The sequence below is a fragment of the Sus scrofa genome, chromosome 12 (assembly GCF_054392235.1).
Source record: "Sus scrofa isolate SSC_HxYL_T2T_F1_AM1 chromosome 12, Sscrofa_HxYL_maternal_Yorkshire_Landrace_v2.0, whole genome shotgun sequence".
NCBI lineage: Eukaryota > Metazoa > Chordata > Mammalia > Artiodactyla > Suidae > Sus > Sus scrofa.
The window spans coordinates 58,816,535-58,842,425 of NC_139394.1; the positions used below are offsets into that span (position 1 = coordinate 58,816,535).

A 25,891-nucleotide genomic window follows, 5' to 3' on the forward strand; every position below is an offset into this window, starting at 1 on the left:
TGGCTCCGTGCTGACCGGAAGCCCCGCCCCGCCTGAGGGGCGGCCCGCAGACGCCGGGCCGGGAAGAAGCCGTATACTTGTTCTCCGCTCGTAACGCTGCTTCCGGGCCCTGCCCAGCTTGCGGGTGAGTAAGGGCTCCAAGGTGACACCTGGGGCCGGCGGAGACGTGACCTTGGCTAAGCCAGGCACTACCTCAAGTCTCAGGCGGCAAACTCGGTTACCCAGTCCCATTCGTTGTTGTAAAGGCTCCCAGGTAAGTGCACGCCTCCCCTGGAAAGTAAACCGCATTCATTGTCCCGCGGGTTTAGATGCTTAAAGTGAGGAAGGGCGGAGACACACAGGTGTTACCAGTATTCTGCACCCTGTCAGTCCTAAGAGAACCTGCATTTTTATTTTTAATCTTTTCAGGGCCGCACCCGCCGCATATGTAAATTCCCAGGCTAGAGGTCCAGTCAGAGCTGAAGCTGCCAGCGTGTTCCACAGCCACACCAGATCACAGCCAAGTCTGCGACCTACACCACAGCTCCGGGCAATTCCGGATCCTTAACCCACTGAGCAAGGCCAGGGATAAGCCGCGTCCTCTTGGACAACAGTCGGGTTCTTTACTGCTGAGCCACGACGGGAACTCCAGAACCTGCATTTTTAGATGAACACTTTTTGCTTCTCATTGTAACTTAATGATTTGTTTTGGTTCTAACGGCACTCACGCAACACCAGTGCACAAAACAAGCTAGTAAAGGGGGCCCTTGGCTATTTCACTACATCCCAGAATTGCTGCTGCCTGCTCAAAACAAAACACACCACTATTTTATTAGCCCTAATTCCAGAAATACTGGTTGAAAGGAAGCATTTAAATTATTAAAGAGCTGGAGTTCCCGTAATGGCGCAGTGGTTAACGAATCCGACTAGGAACCATGAGGTTGCGGGTTCGATCCCTGGTCTCGCTAAGTGGGTTAAGGATCTGGCGTTGCCGTGAGCTGTGGTGTAGGTTGCAGGCTTGGCTCAGATCCCGCGTTGCTGTGGCTCTGGTGTAGGCCGGCGGCTACAGCTCTGATTAGACCCCTAGCCTGGGAACCTCCATATGCCGTGGGAGCAGCCCAAGAAATGGCAAAAAGGACAAAAATAAATAAATAAACAAATGAAGAGCCAGATTAAAAAAAAAAAAATTATTAAAGAGCTGATGCTCAAAGTTGGTTAAAAAACCAGCTCTCTTAAACAGTACTTTTCTTAGTGGGATCAAGCCACAAAACGGGTAGTCTGCTCCTAGATAGCCAGTATCACCTGCACTCTGAAAACTGACCCACTGGAAACTAGACAGTGTTCAAAAGTACCAGACATAAACAGAGACTCTTCATTTTAGGTTTTTAATGAAAGTTCTATACATGATTATTTTATTCCTGCATCTTCTCAATGGTTTCTTCCTTATATTTTCCCTTTTCCTTTCCTACTTGGCGAGATTTGGCTTTACGTTCAAGTATCTTTTTGCGGTCCTTGTCCAGTTTTAGTCTAGTGATAACCACCTGCAGGAAAATAAGAAAAACACTTCTAAGCTTTAAATAGATAATGAGCAATACAGAACACATGGAAGGCCCAATATTCAGTCCCATTTCCTGACCTGTGGTAGTGGCCACCGTAACACATCAGTGCCAGAGTGTGGGGGATTCCTGAACCCCAAACAAGCCTGGCTTGTGTTCCCTAATGCTCAGCCAACAAAGAAGGCAGTGCAGCATCAGGGCCCATCCTCTTCTGTGCTTCATTGCAAAATCAGCTTTTCTCCTGTAAAATTTACCATCTTTTCTACTCTAATCTCGGGTTTATAAGCTAACCAAGTTGTACACATTTTTGTTTCTATAGTAACTTTAGAACTGTAGATTGGAAATTAAATGTAGCCTCCACATATACTTCAGTGCAGAAAGCTTTAGTGAAGTCATTTAACAGGTCTTATTGCAACAGATCTAGTCACTAGGACACCTAGACTATGCTAAATTTTGGTCTTATGAAGGAAGGTGTGGCAAGTGGGAAGAGAGCACTGAATGAGGTCTGGAAATAGAGCAGGGCACCCAGAAGACGACCTCTGCCGCCACGGAGCTTCTAGCCGGTAAATGGAATGCTGGAGCACAGGGGCTCCACGCATTGTATCGTGGTCAGGTATGGCCCCAGTGACAGGGCTACATTTGAACAGAGACCTGATGAGAAGGGCTAAGAGTGCTCCAGAGAACAGCAAGCATAAAGGTCCAGAGACAGGAGAACTTGTGTAAGTTTGGGTGTCTAGTGACATTTAAAAAATAGACCCTTGGGTCCCCGCCCCCAAATTCTGCTTCAGTAGACCTGGGAACTGAATTTTCAATTCTAGCAAGTTGTCATGGCTGTAGGAGCAGCAGATGCCATCAGGCTAGAACGTGGAGAGTGGGATAGGACGACGGCAAGAAATAGCTGGTGACTGGAGATCAGGTTGTCTTGCAGGCCACTGATGGTTTTTTTTTTTTTGTCTTTTTAGGGCCCCACCCGTGGCATACAGAGGTTCCCAGGCCAGGGGTCCAATCGGAGCTGTAGCCACTGGCCTTCGCCACAGCCACTTGGGATCCAAGCCATGTCTGTGACCTACACCACAGCTCAAGGCAACACCGGATCCTTAACCCACTGAGCAAGGCCAGGTACCGAACCCACAACCTCATGGTTCCCAGTCAGATTTGTTAACCACTGAGCCACGATGGGAACTCCACACTGATGGTTCTTATCAACCCACACGGGGTATATAATAATCAATATGACACTCTGGCCTGAGCCATCAGGAGGATAGCACTGCCAGAGGGTGATGCAGTAGCAAATGTTGAGGGTTCAAGGACAAAACCAGTTTAAACTTGTTAGGTTTGAGGTATCCATTAGCTAGCCAAGTTGAAACGCAAAATAGTCAACAGGATATTGAAGTCTCTTTGGAATAATGGAGATGAAGATGACTCACTGAGCCAAGAGGAGGACCAGCTGCCAACTGTGTCAAACGCTGCCTTAAGTTCTAAAAACTCTAGGAGTCAGTCACTGACTGTCACTGTTGGTGACCTTGGCAACAGCTCATCTAGTGGTGGGGGCAAAAAATATGATTCGAGCAAAGAATGGGTAAGTTCTCACTCTCAGGAGATACATATTGTAGTAGACAGAGGTGAAGTTTTGGGATGCTTGTGATACACCGAGGGTAGGGAAGAGGGGGAAGGAATGTTTGCTGAATTCTAGGCGCTAGATAGGCAGCAGCTGTTTTTCTGTACTAGCGAGTGTTTTGACTTTTCTGTAGTTTGAAGCTTAGATTCATGGTGCCAACATAAGATCTGAAGAGACAAACACCTCAGTATTTGAACAGGCACAAGTGCATTTATTACCTTTATCTCAAACATAATTGTCTTTGAATTGAGAGAAATTAGAGAAAGCAATATTGGAGAATTCACATTAAGGACCAAGACATGAGGATGAGGCCATACCTTCTATTTTCACTTGACTGATATCACTAGCAGTAGGCTCTAGCCTCTAAGCCCTAGACTTTCCCCATCTGCAAATGGCTTCTTACTTACTCGCCAGGGCTGTAAAGCTTGCCTTACCTTTTACTCAATTCTGTTTAATACACAGGGTACCAGCTCTATGTCATCTAAAAATTACTGTATTTCCTAGATTTTAAGACCTATCCATTGTTAGATTGATGAATCAGTTTACTAATAGCTTTTAAGGAAAAAGTACATAAATATACATACAGAATGTTAAAGACAGCCTGACTTCATAAAAATTTAGAACACTCAATTCAAATACAGTATTGGCTTTATGACTGCTTTGCAGCACACCTAAAATCTCTTCAGATGGGATTGCTCTGCAAACAAGCAATTTGCCAATAACTGCTGTGCTTGCCTCCTCCCGTCAAGCATCCGCAAAAACCTCAAGAACACCCACCTTGCTGGGGTGAATGCCCACATGGACAGTTGTGCCATTAGCCTTCTCCCGCTGCACTCGTTCAATGTAGATGACGTATTTCTTCCTGTAAACCTGGACTACTTTGCCAATCTGCTGCCCCTTGTAGTGCCCTCGTACAACCTAAATGCAGAATTCAAAAATAGCAGATATAGGTGGATAAGAGAACATTAAACCTGTCGGGAACATTATGAACCAGGTAAACATCACTTCCTCTATGCGGCTATATATGTGCCCTTCCAGTTTTCAAAGACCCAATCATTAATGGAAGCATGCCAGTAATTCTCTCTTTGGCTTTAACTAACCTGCAAATAAACTATACTCCATATAAATCTCCAGTGATGGCCGGAGCATCCCTACAAAAGACGACCCATCGGCAGTTCCTGCTGTGGTCCAAAGGGATTGGTGGCATCTCTGGAACGCAGGGACACAGGTTCCTGGTGCGGTGGGTTAAGGATGCAGGGTTGCTGTGCAGTGTAAGTAGCAACTGCGGCTCAGATTTGATGCCTGGCCCGGGAACTCCATATGCTGTGGGGCAGCCAAAAAAGGAAGCCAACAAGCTCACCTTGATTTTTTGACCAAGTTGACAAGGAAACTGTCACCCCATCTCAAAAGGAGCAGGCCAGAGGCCAAAAATATTTAATTCACAACCCATTAAAGTGTCCAATTCACTGCCAGAGAGTGGGCAGCAGCTAATATTTAAGGGAGCATACCAGTTCTTTCCCAAAGGTTAACTAACTTCATTCTCTACCCAGGAGTCCCAGTGATTGGCAGCTTACTAAACAGCTTCTGAACAGATGTTTCCTTCTGGTCAGACTTTCTCATGTAAAAATATCTTGAAAGCAGAGAAGACTGCCTCCCAAATCTCCTGGCAGTTTTAGCACCAGCACAGAAGGGGCAAATGGCTGTTCTCAACCCCTACCACTATTTGGGAACTTTAATAATGTTGCTAACATGAAGTTGCTTTAGAGACTGCTTGAATCTTTTAATCAGGTAGGAAACATTTATAGAAAATTTCACTTAAATAGATTTGACAAATTATTTACTAGTGTTTGCAAACAATCATATGAAACATGATTCAGTTAGGACTTCTATAGTCTGGATTTTTTGGGTCTTTTTAGGGCTGCACCTTCGGCATATGGAAGTTCCCAGGCTAGGGGTCCAATCCGAGCTACAGCTGCTGGCCTACACCACAGCTTACAGCAACGCCGGCAACCCACTGAGTGAGGCCAGGGATCAAGCCCCCATCCTCATGGATGCTAGTCAGATTCGTTAACCCTGCTGTCTGGATTTTGACTCAGACACACAATTGTTTACTAGTCCTCAAATGCCTCCTCAACAACCAAACATACCCAGAAAAAAATACTCCCCAATCTAATGTTCTGGTTCCAAGCCATCTTTCTTTTGTTTAACTATGACTGCATCTGATACTTGGGGCAACTGATTTTCACCAAAGTAAAGGTGAAGAAAGCAGCACACTTTTTATACTTTAGTCCCTGGCTCAACATCTTTCTACTCCGTGTTCTGGGAGCCAGTGTCTCAGATGTGTCCCTTGCAGAACGCAGTCCACCGTCTATGCCAAATGTGCGGGACATCCGCTATGATGATAAGAACACAGCACATACCTGAACTTCATCGTCCTTTCGGATGGGCATGGATCGAACATTGTACTTCTGTCTCAGCTCTTTGGAAAGAGGGGAAGACATAATCTTCCTGCGAATGTGGGAAGGTGCATTGAAATGCCTTTTACGGTTCTTGCTTCGGTCGGAGGTCACAAAAGGATTGAACTTCATTTTGGCTAAATAAAAAATTAAATGTAAACCTTTACACGGCCAAAACCTCACTCAGTTTATAAACAAGTAACTGCAACAGGAGTTCCCGTCGTGGCGCAGTGGTTAACGAATCCGACTAGGAACCATGAGGTTGCGGGTTCGGTCCCTGCCCTTGCTCAGTGGGTTAAGGATCCGGCGTTGCCGTGAGCTGTGGTGTAGGTTGCAGACGCGGCTCGGATCCCGAGTTGCTGTGGCTCTGGCGTAGGCCGGTGGCTACAGCTCCGATTCGACCCCTAGCCTGGAAACCTCCATATGCCGCGGGAGCGGCCCAAGAAATAGCAATAACAACAACAACAACAGCAAAAGACAAAAAGACAAAAAGGCAAAAAAAAAAAAAAAAAAAAAAAAAAAAAAAAAAAAAAACAAAAACAAGTAACTGCAACAGTTTCATCTCGAACGTTTACAACGCTCACAGAAATTGTCATAAATCCTTTAACTCCACCAAAACAGAACTTTCCACTATCAACACTTGTTTTAAACTTCTTGTGTAAGGAAGCTAAGATAGGACTTACATCTACTGAATTAGGGCAAAGCAGATTGACAACTCAATTTAAATAGAATCACGTTTTAGAAAGACCAATCAACGTTAGCCTACGGAGTGTGAGCACATTTGAACCCCTCCACAATGAATGAAACCAGGCTCCTCATCCCGAACCTGGAAAACGCACAGAACTCGAGTCCAAAAAGGCGTCTGACGGGCGAACGCGATCTGAAAGTTCTGCACATTTACCAAGAAACTATACGGAGATCATTACTTCGGAAACCACACTGCACAGGCTAGATTCCATCGCAACAGGCTCCCTTCCCCTTTAGCGCTGGTTTCCAAGTCCCAAAGTCGCTCTCCTCCTCCCCCAGCCCGGAGGCCCTTTGGATAGGGGAAAAACAGGCCGAGACCATCCTGGCCCCCCTCTCTGGCTGCTACTCGACCTCCAGAACATGATCTAGGTCCCCGGGATCGAGAGCCACCGTGCTCGTGAACGGATGGCTGCAGATTATATGCACTGTCCGGGGAAATTCTCACCCGCTGGCGCTTCAGCGATGGCCGCAAAAGGGAAGAGAACCACAGTCGTCTTCCGGTTGTGTAAGTTTCCGAGAGATCTCGCGAGACAGATGTTTCTTGGAGCGAGAGAGGCACGGCGTTGACGGCGGAGAGGAAACTGGGAACGAAACTGATGACTACCGACCTCTTGTGTCTCGGAGGGGAACTGTGAGGGACTGCAAAACACTTCTCCAGGTCCTGGTTCCTCCCTTGGGAGCTGTGGGTTCCACAGGTGAGTTCTCTGGGAACAGTGGTACCTGGGCGAGTGGCGGGGGCTGCTCAGGCTCTGACTCTTGCTGCGGGTGTTGAGGGAACGAGCGGCTCCAGGGACCCCTGCCCCTTCACTCCCTAGCGCCCGGCGACTGGTATCCCATTAGCCGGGAAAGAGCAGGTCCTATATTTGACCGCAAGGTGGCGCTGGGATTCCGGCAGGCCGGGCACCTCGATTACCTGGACAATCCCGCCCAAGCCACGGGCGTGGGTCTGTTTGGTGTGTCTGTCCGGTAGCCAGCTCCAGCCCCGCGGCCGCTGCCGCCCCCAGGCCGCGGCGTGTGCCGACTGCTCCGTGGGGTCCGCCCGAGGTTCGGCTCCCGCCGGCAAGAGGCCTTCCAAGGACTGGGGCCCGGGTCCTCCTCCCACCCCGCCCAAGTAGGTCCGCGTTTTTAACGAGCTCCCAGGGGACACCGAGATCGCGCTTTGATGGAGCGCGGCGTGGGAAAGCCTTTCCCGCCGAGAGCTGTGCCCTTTTCCGAATTGCACTGCCTGCTCTCATTCGGTTCAGGATCTGATGGAAGCAAGGCAAGGGGGCGCGCTCCCCTTGCAAAAGGACTGCACTGCGGGGTGAGCGCCGGCCGCGCCCCTGCTGAGGGATCGGTTTCTGCTGAGTGAGTAAGGCGGCTGTCATGCTGGGGGAAGACACGCGTTGCGTGGTACGTAACGAGCAGTGAGCTTTCCGAGTGTTGGGGACACTCTTCCACTCCCTGCATTTTTAGCTCCTTTATTCCACCAGACAACCTCGGGTCCTGGTATTGTCCCGTTTTACAGATGGGACACTGGACCACAGAGAAGTGAGAGGAGCTTGTGCGAGGTTATAGGAACCCATATAAATCCTGTCATGAACAACAAGATTATATATAAATCTTGCCTCTAACCAAGCCATGCAGGCTGGCTTCCCAGCCCCTTCTCGTAATTCTATGTACAGTCCCATTTGTAATACCCCATTGGGTCAAGTCAAAGAGTGGATTCAGTCAAGAACAAATGTTTTCATGATTTAAAAAGAGTTGTGTTCTTACACATGCTGTGAAGAAGTTCCCCGGGGTTTTATTTGTAATTCAGGAATCCAGGGGTTGCCAGTTGTGGTGCAGCGGAAATAAATCTGACTAGTATTCATGAGGATGCAGGTTTGATCCCTGGCCTCGTTCAGTGGGACGGGCATCCAGCGTTGCCGTGAGCTGTGATGTAGGTCGCAGATGCACTTCACATCTTGCGTTGCTGTGGCTGCAGTGCAGGCCGGCAGCTGTAGCTGGGGTTCAGTCCCTAGCCTGGGAACTTCCATGTGCTGCAGGTGCAGCCCTAAAAAGACAAAAAAAAAAAAAAAGCAGAATTCTCGTGCTGCAGTTGATTTCAACAAATGTTTATGGAGCACTTTCATGGGCCAGCTCAGAGTTGCACACTGGAGCTACAAAGTGGAATTAGTCCAAGTTCGTCCCTACAGGAAACTCATTGTCTAAGAAGAGAAATAAAAGGAGATCAATGACCCCAAGACCCCAGAAAAGCGCTCCCTGGGCCGGCAGCACTTGGCACTTCTGTGCTGTGGGAAGAGGAGAAGCCTGGGGTCAGGGAAGGCCTGGGCTGAGGTCACCCTTGACTGAGGTTGGAGGAGTGTTCAAATCAGCTCCACACAACAGCGGGAGAGCTTGAGGGAGGGCTGGAGGTGGAAGGCCCCTGACCCGTGGTCTGGAGCTCTGGGAGCCAGGTCTGGGTGGCTGGCCTGAGAGGCATTCAGAGAGATGCCTGGGGGGCGCTGGCATTGAGCTGAGTGTGTTTGGGACACAGGAAGCCGGGGAGTTGGCGTGGGCTCCTTCTGCCTCCCTGTCTGCTCTCCATCCTCTTGCTTCTTCACGTCTTTGCTAGTTCCTTCGTCGGCTCCCCAGTCATCTTCCTCTCCTCCCTGTGTCTCAGCCTCCCGGCTTTCTGCACTGTCACCACCCTCTCAGGCCACCTTCCCTCCCTCCCTCCCACACCCTCAGCCTGCCCTTTGGAAGCCTGACTGCCTTCTACAGGGTGAGATTTCTACAGACCCAACACCCAGATGCTGGAGGCCTAGTTGCAGACTCTGTTTATCTTCCCTGGTGGCTGTTGGGCGTCTGGGCCCTACCCGGCCTGGCTGCCCTCGCTCTTGCTCACATTCCTCTTCCACGAGGCCTTTTAAACTGACCCCTTAGGGTCCTTTTACAGGCGGTCTTTGTGAAGCCCCAAGACCCACCAAAGCCGGTATTGTCCAGATGTCCTGCCTGCATCCCTGGGCAGAACTGTTTTCCAGACACCAAACCCTCGTGTTTATTTATTCATTTGTTCCTTCAGTCACTCATTCATTCCCTCGAGCCTTTTTCAAATATTTATCCAGCTTTCCCCTTCTGCTGACCTCTGTGCGGGGCGCTTGGTGAGCTCTCCGCCAGGTCAGCAAGACCTGGGAGCACGTGGTCTAGGACGTGGAGGCGGCCGTGTCCACAGACAGGCCTGAGCCAGTGTCTGCGGGCACGGTGGGCTGCGGCGGTGGGGGGCACAGCCTAGGAGCGGCCCCTCCTGACCCTGCTGGGGGGACGGGAGGTCTTTGTGGGTAACCCTTGAATGATTTCTGGAAAGCTCGGTAGAAGTTCTCCAGGTAGACAAGGGGGGAAGGGCCTGAGCCGGGGCCCAGAGGCCTGTACCAGCCGCCTGGGGGAGCCTGCCGTGGTTCGTGCGGAGAATTAGTTGTGGCGTTGGTTGGTCTTACCTGGGTTAGAGGGGCGTGGAGGCAAGTGGGAAGTTGTCAGGATGGGCGAGGTTGTTTATTTGGTGCCCGAAAAGGACATGTGGACTGAGAGGGAGAAGTGGCGATTGCGGAAGAGCTGCCTGAGTCATCAGGCTTCCGTGAGGGCAGAGGTCCCAGGCCTGAGTGCAGAGAAGTCTGGACTGCTGAGCCCAGGCTCCTGGCAGCCCCAGCCCCAGGCCGCCAGCCACGGATGGATCCTTCCACCTGCCTGAAGCCAGGCTATGCAGTGTATCTGAGCGTTAACCGGTGTCGTGATGGGAGGTGGCAAAGTGTGAGTGAGTGTGTGCGTGTGAGTGTAAGGGGCCGGCCTCTAAACAAGGGGCGAAGGAAGGAGTAACAGTTTATGTTTAACCGGGACATCTGCCTCTGTCTCCATGTAATGTTATCTTCCTCTAGTGCCCTAACCCCAGGGTGGTTGCTCAAAGCAAAACGTTTTATTTGAGAAAGAAAAGGAAAGAGGAGTTCCCCGGTGGCGCAGTGGGTTAAGGACCTAGCGTTATGACAGCAGGGTTCAGTCCCTGGCCTGGGAACTTCCACATGCCCTGGGTGTGGCCAAAACCAAAAAGTCTCCCAAAGAAGCACAATAAATGGTGGGGCCCAATGAAATCCGTAGGAACTTAAGAACAATGAGAATATTAACCTTTTTAACCTTCCTTCCTGGGGTGCCTCTTAAGCCTAAGATGTCACACCTCGAACCGGACCAACCAGCCCGACAGAGCCAGCAGCTGACCCTCTTGAACCACAGGACAAGCAGTCTGGCGGCTCGCGAATGTTCTTGGGGCCAGATCCTCACCCGGTAACAGGTATGTTCACTGAAGATCTCTTTAGCTTCTGTTGAAATTTTTCAATTTCAATTTTCAGTAATACATATGTTTACTTCGTTCAAAAAGTCAGAAATTACCAAAGGGAGAGGGAGACGTTCCCTCGCTGTTCCATCACTGTCTCACCCCCTTCCCAGCTCGTCACTGTTCACGAGTGGTTTGGTGTCTCTTCCCAGTTGCTTTAAGCACAAGTAACCCAATTGGGACATAAATCCCATCTCCCCCGCACCCTTTTGCTTTTTAGGGCCGTACCTGCGGCACATGGAAGTTCCCAGGCGCGGGGTAGAATCCCAGTTTCAGCTGCCGGCCTATACCCCAGCCACAGCAGTGCAGGATCTGAGCTGCGTCCTCAGGTCAGATCATGGCTCAGCTCACGGCAATGCCGGATCCTTAACCCACTGAGCGAGGCCAGGGATCGAACCCGCGTCCTCATGGACACTAGTCAGATTCGTTTCCGCTGCGCCACGATGGGAACTCCCCATTCCCCCGCTTTCCACACAAGTCAATACCCCGTGTTCCACATCTTGCCTTTCCCCGTTGGCCGTTGGTTTGCGGATCCTTCCCTGTTCTTTTTACAGCTGCATGATATTCCCTGCATCTTAAGTTATACAACCAGCCCCCACCTGATTGGCAGGTGGGATTTGCCCAGGCCTTTAAGGGGCAGTGATGCAGTTATGTTGCAATTGTGACATGTGTCAGTGCCCAAACATTCAGATACATTTCTAGAGTGGGAATTGCTGGTCGAAGTGGACATTTTGGTGAATAATGTCAAATTTCCCTTCCTAGGAGCTTTGTCAGTATACACTCCTACCAGCCTCCCCTGCTGCTCTGAGCCTTGGCAGCAGAGTGGGCTTTGAACCCTTTCAGGTTTGGAGAGTTCCCGTTGTGGCTCAGCAGGTCAAGAACCTGACACAGTGTCCGTGAGGATGCAGGTTCAGTCCCTGGCCTCGCTCAGTGGGTTAAGGATCCAGTGTTGACCGTGGCTGTGGTGTAGGCTAGTCACTGTAGCTCCGATTCGACCCCTGGCCCAGGGGTCACAGGTGCAGCCATGTAAAAAAAAGAGGAAGAAAAGAAAGAAAAGAAACTTTCAGGGTTTGACAAGCTGCTAGGTAAAAAATGGTATGCCAGCAGAATTTTCATTTGCATTTCTTTCACAAGTGTGGCTAAGTAAATAATTTAAGAGCCATTGGCATTTATGTTTTTGGACTGATTTTTTTCATTTAAAGTGAATTATCCTTTGAGTTCCCTTGTGGTGCAGCAGGTTAAGGATCCGGCATTGCCCCTGCTGTAGTTCAGGTTGCAGCTGTGGCACAGGCTCCATTCCTGCCTTGGAACTTCCGCATGCCACGGGTGCAGCCAAAAAGATAAATGAATTATCCTAAAAGTCTAAGCTCAGCGCTTTCCACATGCGTTTGCAATCCGTCTGGAATCTTTGAGAAAATATATACCTTTATTTAAAAAATAGCTTTTGACATTCTTTGAAAATAAAAGAAGTGCGGTCTACACGTCACCACAGAACAACAATCTAGAAACACTACAGGTATTTTGAAATTAACTTTTGGCAAACACAACAGAATCCAACAAGACTAAAATCAGGGCCCCAGAAATTCATGACACGGGTTCAAAGCAGCGTAGCTGTGGTTAAACCTGACTCACTAGAGTCTTCGTAAATGTTCCATCGTAATTTGTATAATAAATGCTTCCCCCCAGCCCACCTGTATCTCCCCCAGTCGGATCTGTGTTCTTCTTTCGTCGGAAAAAGAGCATAAAGAAGCCCGCAGGTGCTCTCAGTCAGCTGCCCCCGTGACCCAGTGTCGCCTGCGGTGTGGGTACCCTTCGCTAATGGTCCGCAAGTGACCCGCACTGTCGGCTTTTAGGAACGAGGTCAAAGTCAGATGGCAGACTTTGCGGAGAGAGACTCGGCCCGTGCAGGGCCCAATGGCTGGCATACCTGGGCTTCCAACACCCACCTCTTTGAGAGAGTGGCTTGAGGGATGTGCTGTTTTTAACCCTAAAATTAAGATGTCAGCCCCCTGACTTAATGGGCCTTAATAAGGAGGAAATAGCTGCTCCTGAAAGGCTTGCTGCCCAGACAGGCCCCAACCAGAGGTTCTTCTAGTGTCCTCAGCAGGGATCCCCAGCACAGGTGGGGTCCCCAGGTGAAGTGACAGTAGCGTCCCTGTCGGGCACAGCTCTCTTCCTCCCCACCCTCCTCGCCCAGCCCAGCTGGGGAATCCACCTCGGAAACTGGCCCAGCTGGCGTGGCCTCTAATGAGTGGTTGGTCCCTGGGAGGAGGAGGACCTGGCTGGCAGGGAGGCGGGAGCCCCCAGGGGTTCACCACCTGCATAGTTCTCGGCTGACACAGGTCCTGGCCACCAGGCTTCCTCTGCCCTCGCCGCCCACTGGGCCGTCCTTGAAACCCCCTGGGAGGCTTGGGGAGCCCTTGGGCTCTGTTAGGCGGGCCGTTCTGCTGGCCTCTGTCAGCAAACCCCCGACTCCTGGTGTGGCCTCAGCCCCCCTTTGCTGTTCCTTCCCCCAGGGCTGCCCGCCACCCCTGAGGTCAGCTTCCCCCTCACGGAAGACCTTCCAGGCTGGTGATTGGGCGTGGGGGGGTGCCCGCTGGCCCGGCGCTGAGGATCACGGAGGGGGGCTGAGATTCTCGGTCCCATGCCACCTTTTCTGTCTGTCCCTGGGAGGGAGCCAGAGGACTGGGGCCGGGGGGGTGGATTCTGACCTGGAGGGGTCCTGCCATTGCGCCCCCATCCAGCAAGATGTGCCAGCAGAAGTTCCTTGTCCCCCACACGGAACCCCACCTGGCCTCAGGGAGGTCACCTGGCAGATAAGGACCCCTCCTCCCGGCCGCTGAGCCCACCTCCCGCCTGGCTGGTTCCAGCACAGAGAGCGCGGAGAGCATCTGCCGAGGGGCCGCTGCCGCCCTTGCTTCTCGGCAGAGGCACCCGTCACACGTCCCTCCCTGGCCTGGAACCTGGACTTTCCGTTTCAGCCCAGAGCCCAGGCTCAGCCCAGCTCTGGCCTCAGATATCCTGCCTCCCTGTCCTGCCTGAGCTGCCCCGCGCCCAAGGGTAGATGCCAGTGGGCCTCCCGCCTGCCACGGCCATGGCCAGCCCGGCCGCGTGAGCGCGGCCTCTGAACGGGCTCGGCAGCCCCTGCAGGTGCCCCCTCTCACACCTGCTTCCTCACCAGCAGCACCCAGGGCAGGATGGCGGCCACCACGGCCACCACAGCGATGAGGGTGATGAGCAGCAGGGCCCGGGAGCGGCAGCAGAAGGACCGGGTGGAGCTGGGCGCCGGGGAGGCCTCCGAGAGCTCGGCCAGGCTGCGCCGCGGCAGGACGCTGTCCTGCTCCCCCAGGGGCATCCCGTGGCGGCTGATGACGAAGATCTGCGGCTCCCGGGGCAGCCCGGGCGGCAGGTCCACGGGCAGCTGGCCGCTCTGGCTCGGGGACGGCCCCCAGGCAGGCGGGGAGGTGGCCGGGGGGGTGGCGTGGCCCAGGGTGGCCGGTGGCGGCCCGGGGGGCAGGCCCACGGGCACGGCCAGGGTCTGGGAGCTCTTGTCCAGCTTGGAGGGCCAGCGGGAGCTCTTCTTGCTGAGGAAGGTGACGTAGCGGCAGACGGGGCAGACGATGGTCCTCTGGACCTGCCCGTCCACGCGGGTGGACAGGAGGTACTTGACCAGGCAGTCATGGCAGAACACGTGGCCGCAGCTCAGCGTGCGCCCGGCGCCCTCCAGGTCGCGAAGCCTCTCGTAGCACACGGGGCACTCGCTGCCCGAGCTGTCCTTGCTCTCCCCCTCGGACATGGCGCTCGGAGCCCGGGGCCGCAGCTGAGGTGGGAAGGGCCGGGCATCAGCGCCGCTTCCTCCTCTGCCCGCTCCCGACCCCTCCCGGACTCCCTCTGCGCCTCTGCTTCCCCCGCCGCCTTTTCCTCCTGTCTCCCTCCGCGGCTCTTCGGTGCCCGCGGAAGGGACCGGGACCCTTAGGAGGAGGGCGGGGGCGCCTCTGGAAGGGGGTTAGGGGACTCCGGAAGGAGGCGTGTGGAGCAGGAGGAAGGCGTGGCCTGCCTGATCTGTCACCTCAAGCACATCCCCACCTCACCTCTTCCTGGGTGGGTGCCCGAAGCGGAGGCAGGAGGACCCATTGCCCAGGGCCAGATGCTCCCCCGGCCTCAGTCCACTGTGGGGCTGTGCCCAGAGGAGCTGTGTTCCAGAAAAGCCTTTGTGCTGCTCTGTCTCCCGCTCAGGGGTCGGCTGACCCCTGGGTTGTACCCAGCCCCGGGATCACTATTCCTCTGCGCTAAGTGGGGCTGTGAAGCAGTGACAGTTTTTTTTTTAAGGCTGCACCCAGGGCATATGGAGGTTCCCAGGCTAGAGGTCTAATGAGAGCTACAGCTGCCGGCCTACACCACAGCCACAGCCACGCCAGATCCGAGCCACATCTGCGACCCACACCACAGTTCATGGCAACACCGGATCCTTAACCCACTGAGTGAGGCCAGGGATGGAACCCACAACCTCATGGTTCCTAGTCGGATTCATTTCCGCTGCACCACGATGGAAACTTCAGCAGTGACGGTTTTGAAAATAAAACTCATGGAGCTCCACAGCAGTTAAGGATCTGGCGTTGTCACTGCGTGGCTTGGGTTCGACCCCTGGCCCCGGAACTTCTGCGGGTGTGGTCGAAAAAACGAAAACCAAACACTCAGAACTTACGCGTCCAGGTGCCCGCCGGCCCGCCGTGTCGTCAAGTCAGGGAGCCATGAGCTCATTCCGCCGCCCACCACGGCTCGGTCATTCCTCAGATTCTTCTCAGAGGCCCGCCCGAGACAGCGAGAGGACTTCTGATTAACCTCTGCGAAGGCAGATTGTCATCCCTGGAGGATGTGTCTGAAATTTTTGAAATAGCCAAAGAGAAAGCAAGTGAGTGCCAGGCACAGGCACTCGGGGTCAAAGCTGGGGAGTTTCTGCAGAGTAGCGGGTGGGTTTCACACCATCTGAGAGCTCAGGAGAGGCCTGCGGGTGCGTGTGCCCAGCAGTGGTGGCTGTTGGGTCAAACGCAGTTTCCCAAGGTGGTGATCAGAGGGGAACCCCTGTTTGGGTACACGATGCTCCGAGTGCCGTCGCTGAGCCTGGTGTCCCTAGCCTGTGCTGCGGAGTCTGAGCTCGCCCAGCGCAGCCTCTCTAGAGGAGCCGTGGTCGCCTGTCATTGATCCATTCTTCCCTCAGGGAGTAGACAGAGGACCCCTGAACCCCCGACACCTGCACCTCTGCGGCAGCCCCGACCCCAGAGGTGACCTGGTGGGAACAAGTTTAGTTAATTGGAAGGACAAACTAGAGTTGGTTCAATCACAAATCTTTTGGAATCGCGCCCCCTTCCTGGCTTGGTTCCAAGTCCATTTTGCCCGGATGAAATGTCCCATATTCCGGGGGGTGGGGGGTGGGGGGGGCTGCTGGTGCTCCAGGGTTAGCGCTTGGCGCTTTCGCCTCTCGGTGTGGGTTCATCAAGCTGCTACACACCGTGGCCGAAAAAGGGATTAAAAAAAAAACAAAAGGAAAATGTCCCATAACCAAGAAAGAGCAAAGATGTGTAGAGGAGGGCAGGGGTTTTTTGAGGTGGTGAGTGTGGCCTCCGGGTTGGGGGAGGGGCTTCAAGTCCTTGACGTGTCGTGACTGTCTGAATCCCCCATCTGAGCCTGTTTCCCGTCTCTAAGGTGGGCTCGACAGCAATAGACCTCCTTTCCTCTCGGAGTTGTCCAGAGTATTAAGCGAGCCGACGTGCGGGACGCGCCTGGCCCAGAGAAGTGCTCGGTGAACTGTGGGGGCCTCGTTAAGGCCGGCTGAGTCCTTTCCCCTCCTGGCATCTGCCTTCCCTGCCCTCCCTATCCTCCCCTGATGTTCCCTGTGATGGAGATGACCCAAAATATCACCCCCCTGGCAGAGGGCAGCACCCCTCGAATTAGAATAACTGAGCAAGAGGACAATAGATCAGGTAAGTGATGCATAATGAATAATTAAGACGGCAGTTCCAGTCTTTCTCAGTCATTTGTCGTTTCATTACACACTTGCCAGTGTCTAAACCAAACTGGGGTCATTCTTGGGATGACCTTGAATTTCTTGAGCCAACCAACTGCTAACAGTGTCCCCGAAGGTCACAACTCCCCACAGGCGCGTGCCGGCAATTCCTTCCTTCTTTCCATCCATCCTTCCATTTATCCAGTTATTCAACACATACTCATTGAGCACCTGTTGCATACTAAATACTGAGCTGTGCATTGGGGATCAGTGGTAATCAGACTCCTTCATGAAGCGTCAGAGCCTAGTGGACATTTAAAAAATTTCTTGGTGAAAAAGATTTTTTTTTTTTTTTAAAAGAAGGCATGATGATTAATAGCTGAGGTTGTTTGGGTAACTGAGAAGTAGGTATCAGGACAGGCAGAAGTCAAGCAGATGAGAGAATACTCGAGGCAAAATGGACTTGAGGTCACTCAGTAAAGTCTCGTTTTATAAGGAGGCAGACCCAGGTCCAGAGATGAGGAAGTGACTTGTCTGAGGTCACCTGGGAAGGGGAGGGACAGGGAGACGGCAGAGAGAGACTGCTTGATTTCCTAGCTGGTCTGGAAAACACGAGAATCCCTCGATAGACTGGGTGAGTCGATATTAGCTCCTTGGCACGAGCAGGGGAGCTGGGAGGAGCACCACGACCTCTCATCCGAGTTTGTGGAAAAATTACAAGGACGCAGGAATGCAAAAGACATCCCAGGTCCCACTGGTGGCCCCTCCGTGCAGTCCCCTCCTCCTGTGCTTTGGGGAAGGTGTGCCCCTCATGTCCAGACAGTGCCACCCACCCTCCGTCCCCGCCTTCCACCTCTTTCTCAACTTCCCTCCGCGTGTCTCTCCCTCTCCCCTCATTCCTTTGCATTCTCCATCCTCAAGTTCCTCTTAGGGGCCTGACTCTGTCTTGAGTCCTGGAGCAGGAGAGAGGGCAGCAGAAGAAATGCAAGGGGCAGGCTCTGGGAGTTCCCTGGTGGTGCAGTGGGATCCCACATTGTCACTGCAGTAGCTTGGCTCGGGTTTGATGCGTGGCCCAGGAACTTTCCCATGTTGCAGGTGTGGCCAAAAAACAAAGGAACACGCTCTGGTTTGGGCACAAACCAGCTAAATAGCAGTGCAAGACAGTCTATGCCAAAGGCACCCCGGTTGGTGCTTCAGGAAATGGGAGAGGCGGGCTGGAAAGACGTCCTAGATGAGATGGGACCAGTGTGGAGCTAATAATAAATAATTATAACAGCGACTATTTATTGAGCACTAATTATGCGCTTGGCATTTTGCGTCCCTTCCTCATTTATTCATGACCACTCTGGGAGGTAGATATTATCTCTGTGTTACAGGTGAGGGAACCGAGGCTTAAGTAGCTTGTTCAGAGTCACGCTGCTGGTACAGGCAGACCCAGGATTCGAGGCCAAGTCAGCCTGGCTGTGCAGCTATGCTGTGAGCCACCGCCTCTAGCCAGGGTTCGGATTTGCATCCGTGGCTGGCCTTCCAGCCCTTGATGGAAAGAGTGAATGAAGAGTCTAGCAAAATAGGAGGTCCCCGCCCTCACACCTCTACAGAGACACTGGTTTAACAAACAGCCGGGGGTGACAGCACCTCACAGAAGCTCTGGAATCCAGTTGTAGAGGCTAAATAGGTCCAGCTTTTCACGCATCAATTGTACCTCTGTAAAGGGTTGTTTTTTTTTAAAGGAATAGATGAGGAAGCACGGATATAAAAGTGACTTCCCAAACATCTCTAGTTGGGGTGACTAAACAGGGCTGCCACTCCAGCCCCCCGGAGGCAGGGGTTGGATCAGGGCTGGCCTGGGGGAGCCGACCCCCTGAACCCCAGTGCCTGGCTTCACCCACAGTAGAGCCCACTGTGAGAACTGGTGGGGGGTGTCACCCGCCCAGGCAACCCCTGACCCCTCCACTTTGTGACAGTGAGCCTTGGGACACTCCTAGGTACCTGTTTCCCTCCTGGGTCCCCAAGGCAAGACTTTACAGCTTCAGCCTGACCGTTCCCGCACTGGAGACACCACACACAGACTCCCACACCCAGCATCATGCCCGTCAGGGCAGGACCCTGCCAAGCTCCTTCCCCACCCCCAGCCCAGCCCCCAGACTCACCTTGGCTGGGACCAGGGCCAGCAGCATCCGCCTGTCCGCCCGGGGCCTCCGCGGAGCAGGTCTGAGCCACCAGAGGTGCTGGGCGGGTGGCTCGTCGTCCCGCGGCTGTCACTGATTTCCTAATGACGGAGCAGGCCCGGAGGACAGCGCCAGGAAGTGAATGTCACCCAACCCGTTTGAGGCTGGGAGGCTCTTGGCGTTGCCCAGGGGTTTGGCCCCTGCTGGAGTCAGCTGATGGCGGTGAGGATGCTGGAGAGGAGGGGCCCCTGGCCTGGGGAGGAGCCCACGGATGGGTCTCACAATGGGGGCAGTGACCCAGGACCCCTCTGACTGAGGCTCCCCAGCCGTGGGTCACCCCATGACGAGAAAGCCATGTTCACAGGCCTTCCAGCCTCCTGGACCCGGTTCAGTGATCCTTAACCTCCCCCGGCCGCCGCGCACAGGCTGAAGGGGTAAGACCGAGTCAGGAAGGCTCAGGTGTTTGGGCGACGTGCTTTCGTACTCTTGTCCTTCATCCCGCCCCCCAAGGGGCTGCGGGCTCCCAAAGACCAAACACCTCTGGGTTAAGGGAGGCAGGGGAAACCAATGAAGTTGAAATAGGCGTCTGCATGGAAGTCCCTGATGTCACGTGCAATAGAAGGACGTCCCAGAACCATCTTATGAACCTCCTTATGGAAATGCTAGTATATGATCATATTTATGGTGGAAAGATCTGGAAGAATTCACATCCAACCTGATAGCTGTTATCTCTGGAGGAACTTTCTGACTTAGACGTTCTTATGCTACGTGAATGTGTGTTTCTTTCGTGATCAGAAAAGAATAAGACAGGAGCAGAGCTCCCTGGTGGCTCAGCGGGTCTGGCTCTGGTGACTGCTGTGGCGTGGGTTCGCTCCCTGGCCCCGGGGACTTCTGCCTGTTGCAGGCATGGCCAAAAAAAAAGATAGTGTAGGAGCTAAACTGAGGGGGCCCCCGAAGATGGCCCCTCCCTCACCCAGGGGGCTGGGGGGTGGTCAGGGCAGTGCTCCCCACCTTCTTGCCCACACAGTGCCAGGTGTCGTGAAGGCCTCATGTTCTTTCCCCAGGAGCTGACTGAGGCAGTCCCCGGTCTATTAGCAGAAATGCAGATGCCAGGTAGATTTGTATTTCAGGTAAACAACAAGCTTTTTTGTTTGTTTGTTTGTTTGAATGCAAGTGTGCTCAGTGCAATCTTTGGGACCCACTCATGGGTAAGTGGGATCAACGGTATGGTGACAGAAGCTAGACTTTTTTTTTTTTTTTTTTTTTTTTTTTTGGTCTTTTTAGGGCTGCACCCACAGCACATAGGACTTCCCAGGCTAGGGGTTGACTCGGAGCTATAGCTGCCGGCCTGCACCACAGCCACAGCAGCACCAGATCCGAGCCGCATCTGTCAGCTACATCACAGCTCATCGCAACGATGGATGCTTAACCCACTGAGCAAGGCCAGGGATTGAACCTTCGTCCTCACGGATGCTAGTCAGATTCGTTTCCGCCGAACTACAACAGGAACTCCCTGGAAGCTAGAGTTTTGGTGATAACCAGGCTGCAGTGTGTACAGAAGTAGAAATAGGATGTTGGACACATGAAACTTAGGTTACAAACCAGTGTTACCTTGATAAATTAAAAAAAAATTAATACTTGGGATCTATTATACTAATAAATTCGCCATTGTTTACCTAAAACTCAAAATTTACTGGCCATCCTGTTTCACTTTGCACCTCTAGTCCCAGCGGGCTGTCCAAATTTCTCTCCTTTTGTCACACCTCCAGGGACCCCTTCAGCAGTGTGGCTTCTGACTCTACCAGCGCTTCCTGGGAGGGGTCCCTGAAAAGGAGTCCCACCCACTCAGTATCAGTGCTCTGTGTGTCCCCTTCGGAGGGAACTGAGCCGGGCCAGGCTGTCCTTACACTCTGTCTATTGTGATGTGATGATGGGGTAACATTTGAAGTTCTCGTGGCCCCCAAGTCTTTTCCATTGGTCCTGCCATGAAGCTGGACTTTGAAGGTTATGCTGAATATGTAAGTATGTATTATCAGAGTCTGTCACAGTTTTGCATTCCAAAATAAGAATTCTACTTTAGGAGTTCCCATCGTGGCGTGGTGGAAATTAATCCGGCTAGGCACCATGAGGTTGTGGGTTCGATCCTTGGCCTTGCTTAATGGGTTAAGGATCCGGTGTTGCCGTGAGCTGTGGTGTAGGTCACAGATGTGGCTTGGATCTGGCGTTGCTGTGGCTCTGGTGTAGTCTGGGGGCTACACCTCTGATTAGACACCTAGCCTGGGTGCAGCCCTAAAAAGACACACACGCAAAAAAAGAATCATATATCCGTATGTATATGCATATGTACGTACACACAACTTACTTGAGAGTCACCGTATCAGCTGGGAAACCGTGCCTTTATTTATCGGGTCGTCTCTAGCCATCTAGCAAGGTCCTAACATGGTATGACATAGAGCTGTGTTTTTGGACGTAGGGCTTTTCTAGCCACGTCCACAGCCTGCAGAAGTTCCCGGGCCAGGGATTAAACCCATGCCACAGCAGTAACCTGAGCCACAGCAGTGCCAACACTGGATCCTTAACCTGATGAGCCACCAGGGAACTCCTGGACTGTTAAGTTCTGACAGGCAGAGGGGAACTGGTGGTCAGGAAAGCTTGAGAGCACAAGTATATTAGCCAGAAGGACCCACCCTATAGGATTTGACAGCAGGGAGTTTAGGGAAATTGAGATCAATGCAAGAGCACTCACAAGGGCGCTTAGTGTGTTGATATAAAGAGAAAGTGCGTGTACCTTTGGGTAAGGCAGACGCGGGATCCGAGCCGCATCTGTGACCTACACCACAGCTCACGGCAACGCCGGATCCTTAACCCAGTGAGCGAGGCCAGGGATCGAACCCACATCCCTTCGTTCCTCTGTTACTTCATCTGAAAAATGGAGGTGACATTACCTCCTCTATAGGACTGTGATGATTAAAAGAATGGATGCATGGTGTGCCCGAACCTACTGAACGGGAGAAAATATTTGCAAATAATATGACCAATAAAGGATTAATATCCAACACATATAAACAGCCCCTACACTTCAACTTCAAAAAGCAAACAACCTGATTTAAAAAAAAAATGGGCAGGAGTTCCCGTCATGGCGCAGTGGTTAACGAATCCCACTAGGAACCATGAGGTTGCGGGTTCGATCCCTGGCCTTGCTCAGTGGGTTAAGGATCCGGCGTTGCCGTGAGCTGTGGTGTAGGTTGCAGACGCGGCTCGGATCCCGCGTTGCTGTGGCTCTGGTGTAGGCCGGTGGCTACAGCTCCGATTCAACCCCTAGCCTGGGAACCTCCATATGCCGTGGGAGCGGCCCAAGAAATAGCAACAATAACAACAACAACAACAAAAAAGACAAAAAAAAAAAAATGGGCAGAAGGAGTTCTGTGGTGTCTCAGCGGGTCAAGAACTGGACACAGTGTCCATGAGGATGCAGGTTCAATCCCTGGCCTTGCTCATTGGGTTAAGGATCTGGCATTGCTGCAAGTTGCGGTGTAGGTTGCAGGTGTGGCTTGGCTCTGGTGTTGCTGTGGCTGTGACGTAGGCTGGCAGCTGCAGCTCTGACTCAACCCCTAGCCTAGGAGCTTCCATAAGCCACAGGTGAAGCTGTAAAAAAAAAAAGAGATTGCCGGTGGCCAACAGACACATGATGAAAAGATGCTCCATGTCATTAATCATCAAGGAAATGCAAAGTGATATCTCAAGCTGCAGCGTGAGTCACAGATCTGACTCGGATCTGGTGTCGCTGTGGTCGTGGTGTAAGCCAGCAGCTGTGACGATGCTGGATCCTTAACCCACCAAGCCACAAGGGAACTCCCAGGGCTCTGTGATTTTTTTTTTTTTTATGCCCCCCTCTTTTTTCTTCTGGCTAGAATGTCTTTCAACCTCATCACCTCCCCACTGGCATCTCTGTCTTTTAAGACCTTGAAGGAGGGGATCCTAAGTCATCTCTGGCCTGGTATCTATCAACAGGGCTCAGGAGATCAGTGTCTGTTAAATCAGCACATCTACCTTCTCAAGCCTAGCTCCTGTGTGTGTGTGTGTGTGTGTGTGAAGTCTGGGCGATGTGGTCATTCCACTTTATTCTAAACACCTTCGGAATGTGCACCAAAATTCCCTCTTCAGAGTCATAATGGACTGAGAATCTCGGGTCTGGCTGGAGGCAGAAGGATGAACCCGCCCCCCGGGTTAGAGCCGTAGCCACTGTACACGGATGTTGTTTTTGCACAAGCACGGTCTTGGGCAGGTTCTCCAGGAGGTGAGTCTGGGAAAGGGTAGGGGGGATGGGCAGGGAAGAGGGAGGGACTCTGGAGGAATCTGGGGCTTTTCAAGGAGGAATCCCCAGGGGACTACTTAATCTAGTGGCTTTCGGGCCGGATAACTTTTGCCGCATCAAAGTACCGCATGTGCCACTGTGTACTGGATGTTTTTCCTAAACAGGAAAAAAAGAGAAAAGGAAACGGAGCCACATTTTACACATAAATATTTACTCGCACTTCATTCTGAGCATCCATACTGTGAAACCACAAGCCTAATGTTCTAATTATATTTTTTAATAAACAGCAAAATGATGACATACTGTTGAGTGAAAAAAATGGGTTCTCTTGGCTACCACGGGACGCCGTGGCTTGCGCGGACCTTAGCACCCGCAGATTTGAGACGTGTGGTGAGGGATGACGACCTGGGGAGCCACAGAGGCTTGGGATCCGGAGGGGAAAGAGGCCGCTTCAGGCCTTTTCAAGGCTGAGACTGGGTTTCCGTGCTTGAAAGCCCATTGGACGGGAAGGCCACTGAGTGGGCTCCACCAAAGGGACTCTGAGAAAAGGGGCGATAGCTTGGGCTTGAGGGTGGAACTGGCGAGGACGGCCGCGGACCCGAGGGTGCCGGCTGCGGGAGGAGGCCGAGGGTGGCAGGGGTGGGGCACCGGGCCTGCAGGAAGTCTGAGTAATGCCCCAACCCCGCGGAGGGGCGTGGGCTGCGTCCCTGCCACTCGCCCGGTCCTCCGCGTGCGCTCCCGCCCCCAGTCCCTCCACCATCCTCATAAAATCCCCCACTGCAGGTGCAGAGCTGCCGTGGGACGGGTGGGGGAGGGAAGCTGAAGAAGTGGGAAGCCCAGGGCTTTCTTCCCCGGGTGGAATGTGGAAGGGAAACCTCTCTCCACCCCTCGGCGGTGATGGCACCTGCAGGAGGAAGAGTGCTTGAAATGAGCCTTCGATGGGGGACTTTTCTGCGTCTTCACTCTTCATCCCCGTACTGACAGCCTCCCTGACAGCCGAGAGTCCTCTTGAGGCAGGTAAGGCCAGGGTCAGAGACAGAGTCAGGAGTCAAAAGCAAAAAGGAACATACACTGTATATATTTTTTCTGATTATAAAAAATGGCTCTCCTGGAGTTCCCTGGTGGCCCAAGGGGTTAGGGGTTTGGTATTTTCACCACTGTGGCTCAGGTCACTGCTGTGGCACGCGTTCAGTCCCTGGCACAGGAAATTCTGTATGCATGTGGGCCCACAAAAATGGCACTACTGTTGAAAAATACGTGGAAATTTCATAAGAGCATATGTGAAAAAGTAAAAGCTTAAGCTCTATACCACCTCTGCAGATAACTATTATAAAAATATGAATATTTCATATTTATTCTACCAGCCCCTGTGTGTGTACATATATATATACACACACTAAAAATAATTATATATTATATAATGTATGTAATTATAATTTGTAATTATTTTAAAACAAGTGGGATCACACTGAGTAAGTACTTTTAGGACCTGATTTTTTTCAGTTGTTATGTCATGATCCTCAATAAATTTTCTTTTACACGTTTTTTTTTTTTTTTTGCTGGCCCATGGCATATGGAGTTCCTTGACCTATGCCACTGTGGCAACCCAGGATCCTTAACCCACTGTGCCCTCGGGGACTGAACCTGTGTCCCAGTGCTCCAGAGATGCTGCTGTCCCATTTTGCCACAGTGGGAATTCTTTTGTACACTCTTTTTTTTTATCTTATTTTTTTTGTCTTTTTGCCATTTCCTGGGCCGATCCCCGGCATATGGAGGTTCCTAGGCTAGGGGTCTAATCAGAGCTGTAGCTGCTGGCCTGCACCAGAGCCACAGCAACGCAGGGTCCGAGCCGCGTCTGCAACCTACACCACAGCTCACGGCAACGCCGGATCGTTAATCCACTGAGCAAGGGCAGGGATCGAACCCGCAACCTCATGGTTCTTAGTTGGATTCGTTAACCACTGTGCCACGACGGGAACTCCTATATCCTCCTTTTTTAATGGATATAGACATTTATTTAATTGATCTATTGATATTTAAGTTGTTTCCTATTGTCCCCTATCATAAAAACCTGCAGTGTGGGTTTTTTTTTTGTAAAATCTTAGTCTTATTTCCTTTGTTGACCCTAAAAATAAACAGCCAGTTAGTTATTTTGCCAGCAAAAAAAAATTTTTTTTCCCTCGGAGGAAAAAGCAGAGGAACTGCCATCTGGGGCAAGCAAGTATAACAAAAACCATAGCCAAATCCAACAAAGAGCAATATTGCTTTATAGAGCAAAAGGGAGCAGTTGGGAAGGGTTATTTTGAAGAAAGTCCATTGGGGGAAAAGGACGGTCAGGATGGTGGGCACTTCCCATTGGCTGGGCCAGTTGCTAGGCGATGAGAATTCTTCCTCCTTGAGGGGTCTGTAATTGATGTGGCTTGGTAGTGCCTGAGGGCTCCCCCTCCTGGTCTCCCAACTTCACTTTATTTGTTTGTTTGTTTATTTTGCTTTTTTTTAGGGCCACACTCGTGGCATATGGAGGTTCCCAAACTAGGGGTCTAATCAGAGCTACAACTGCCAACCTACACCACAGCCACAGCCACGCAGGATCCCAGCGGCATCTATGACCTACTCCACTGCCCACGACAACACTGGATCCTTAACCCACTGAGCGAAGTCAGGGATCGAACCCACAACCTCATGGTTCCTAGTCGGATTTGTTAA

The 25,891-nt window shown here is 52.1% G+C and overlaps 3 protein-coding genes and 1 long non-coding RNA gene across 29 annotated transcripts in view; 2 read left to right on the forward strand and 2 right to left on the reverse strand.

The window, feature by feature from the left end:
* The window catches only part of LOC146398395 (uncharacterized), a 228,987-nt gene that overhangs the window by 104,971 nt on the left and 98,125 nt on the right, over positions 1–25,891 (forward strand). The gene's annotated exons all lie outside the window — the stretch shown is intronic.
* NDEL1 (nudE neurodevelopment protein 1 like 1) overlaps positions 37–25,891 on the forward strand; it is a 94,598-nt gene continuing 68,743 nt past the window's right edge. For 5 of the 25 annotated variants that reach the window (XM_084982636.1, XM_084982644.1, XM_084982639.1 and 2 more), the window contains exons 1-2: positions 7,303–7,748; positions 10,528–10,656. The gene's annotated coding sequence lies outside the window, so the exon portion shown is untranslated. Of the gene's footprint in view, positions 254–3,819; positions 5,808–6,153; positions 7,052–7,302; positions 7,749–10,527; positions 10,657–16,401; positions 16,680–19,934; positions 20,001–23,034; positions 23,168–24,095; positions 24,203–25,891 lie in introns of those variants that run through there. The other 20 variants (XM_084982635.1, XM_084982660.1, XM_021066087.2 and 17 more) reach the window with 10 other exon arrangements.
* RPL26 (ribosomal protein L26) lies at positions 1,351–6,838 on the reverse strand. Of its 2 annotated transcripts, none has more exons than XM_021066165.2 (4): positions 6,708–6,838; positions 5,574–5,746; positions 3,931–4,071; positions 1,351–1,520 (listed from the first exon to the last, which is right to left on the reverse strand). In XM_021066165.2, exons 2-4 carry the CDS (start codon positions 5,739–5,741, stop codon positions 1,392–1,394), a joined length of 438 nt encoding a protein of 145 aa, XP_020921824.1. In that variant the 5' UTR covers positions 5,742–5,746; positions 6,708–6,838; the 3' UTR covers positions 1,351–1,391. The 2 variants fall into 2 exon arrangements, with proteins under 2 accessions (XP_020921824.1, NP_001230387.1); NM_001243458.1 differs by having other exon boundaries at positions 6,802–6,836.
* On the reverse strand, positions 12,106–19,026 carry RNF222 (ring finger protein 222). The gene is made up of 3 exons (XM_013990066.3): positions 18,853–19,026; positions 15,404–15,577; positions 12,106–14,518 (listed from the first exon to the last, which is right to left on the reverse strand). Exon 3 carries the CDS (start codon positions 14,492–14,494, stop codon positions 13,859–13,861), a length of 636 nt encoding a protein of 211 aa, XP_013845520.3. The 5' UTR covers positions 14,495–14,518; positions 15,404–15,577; positions 18,853–19,026; the 3' UTR covers positions 12,106–13,858.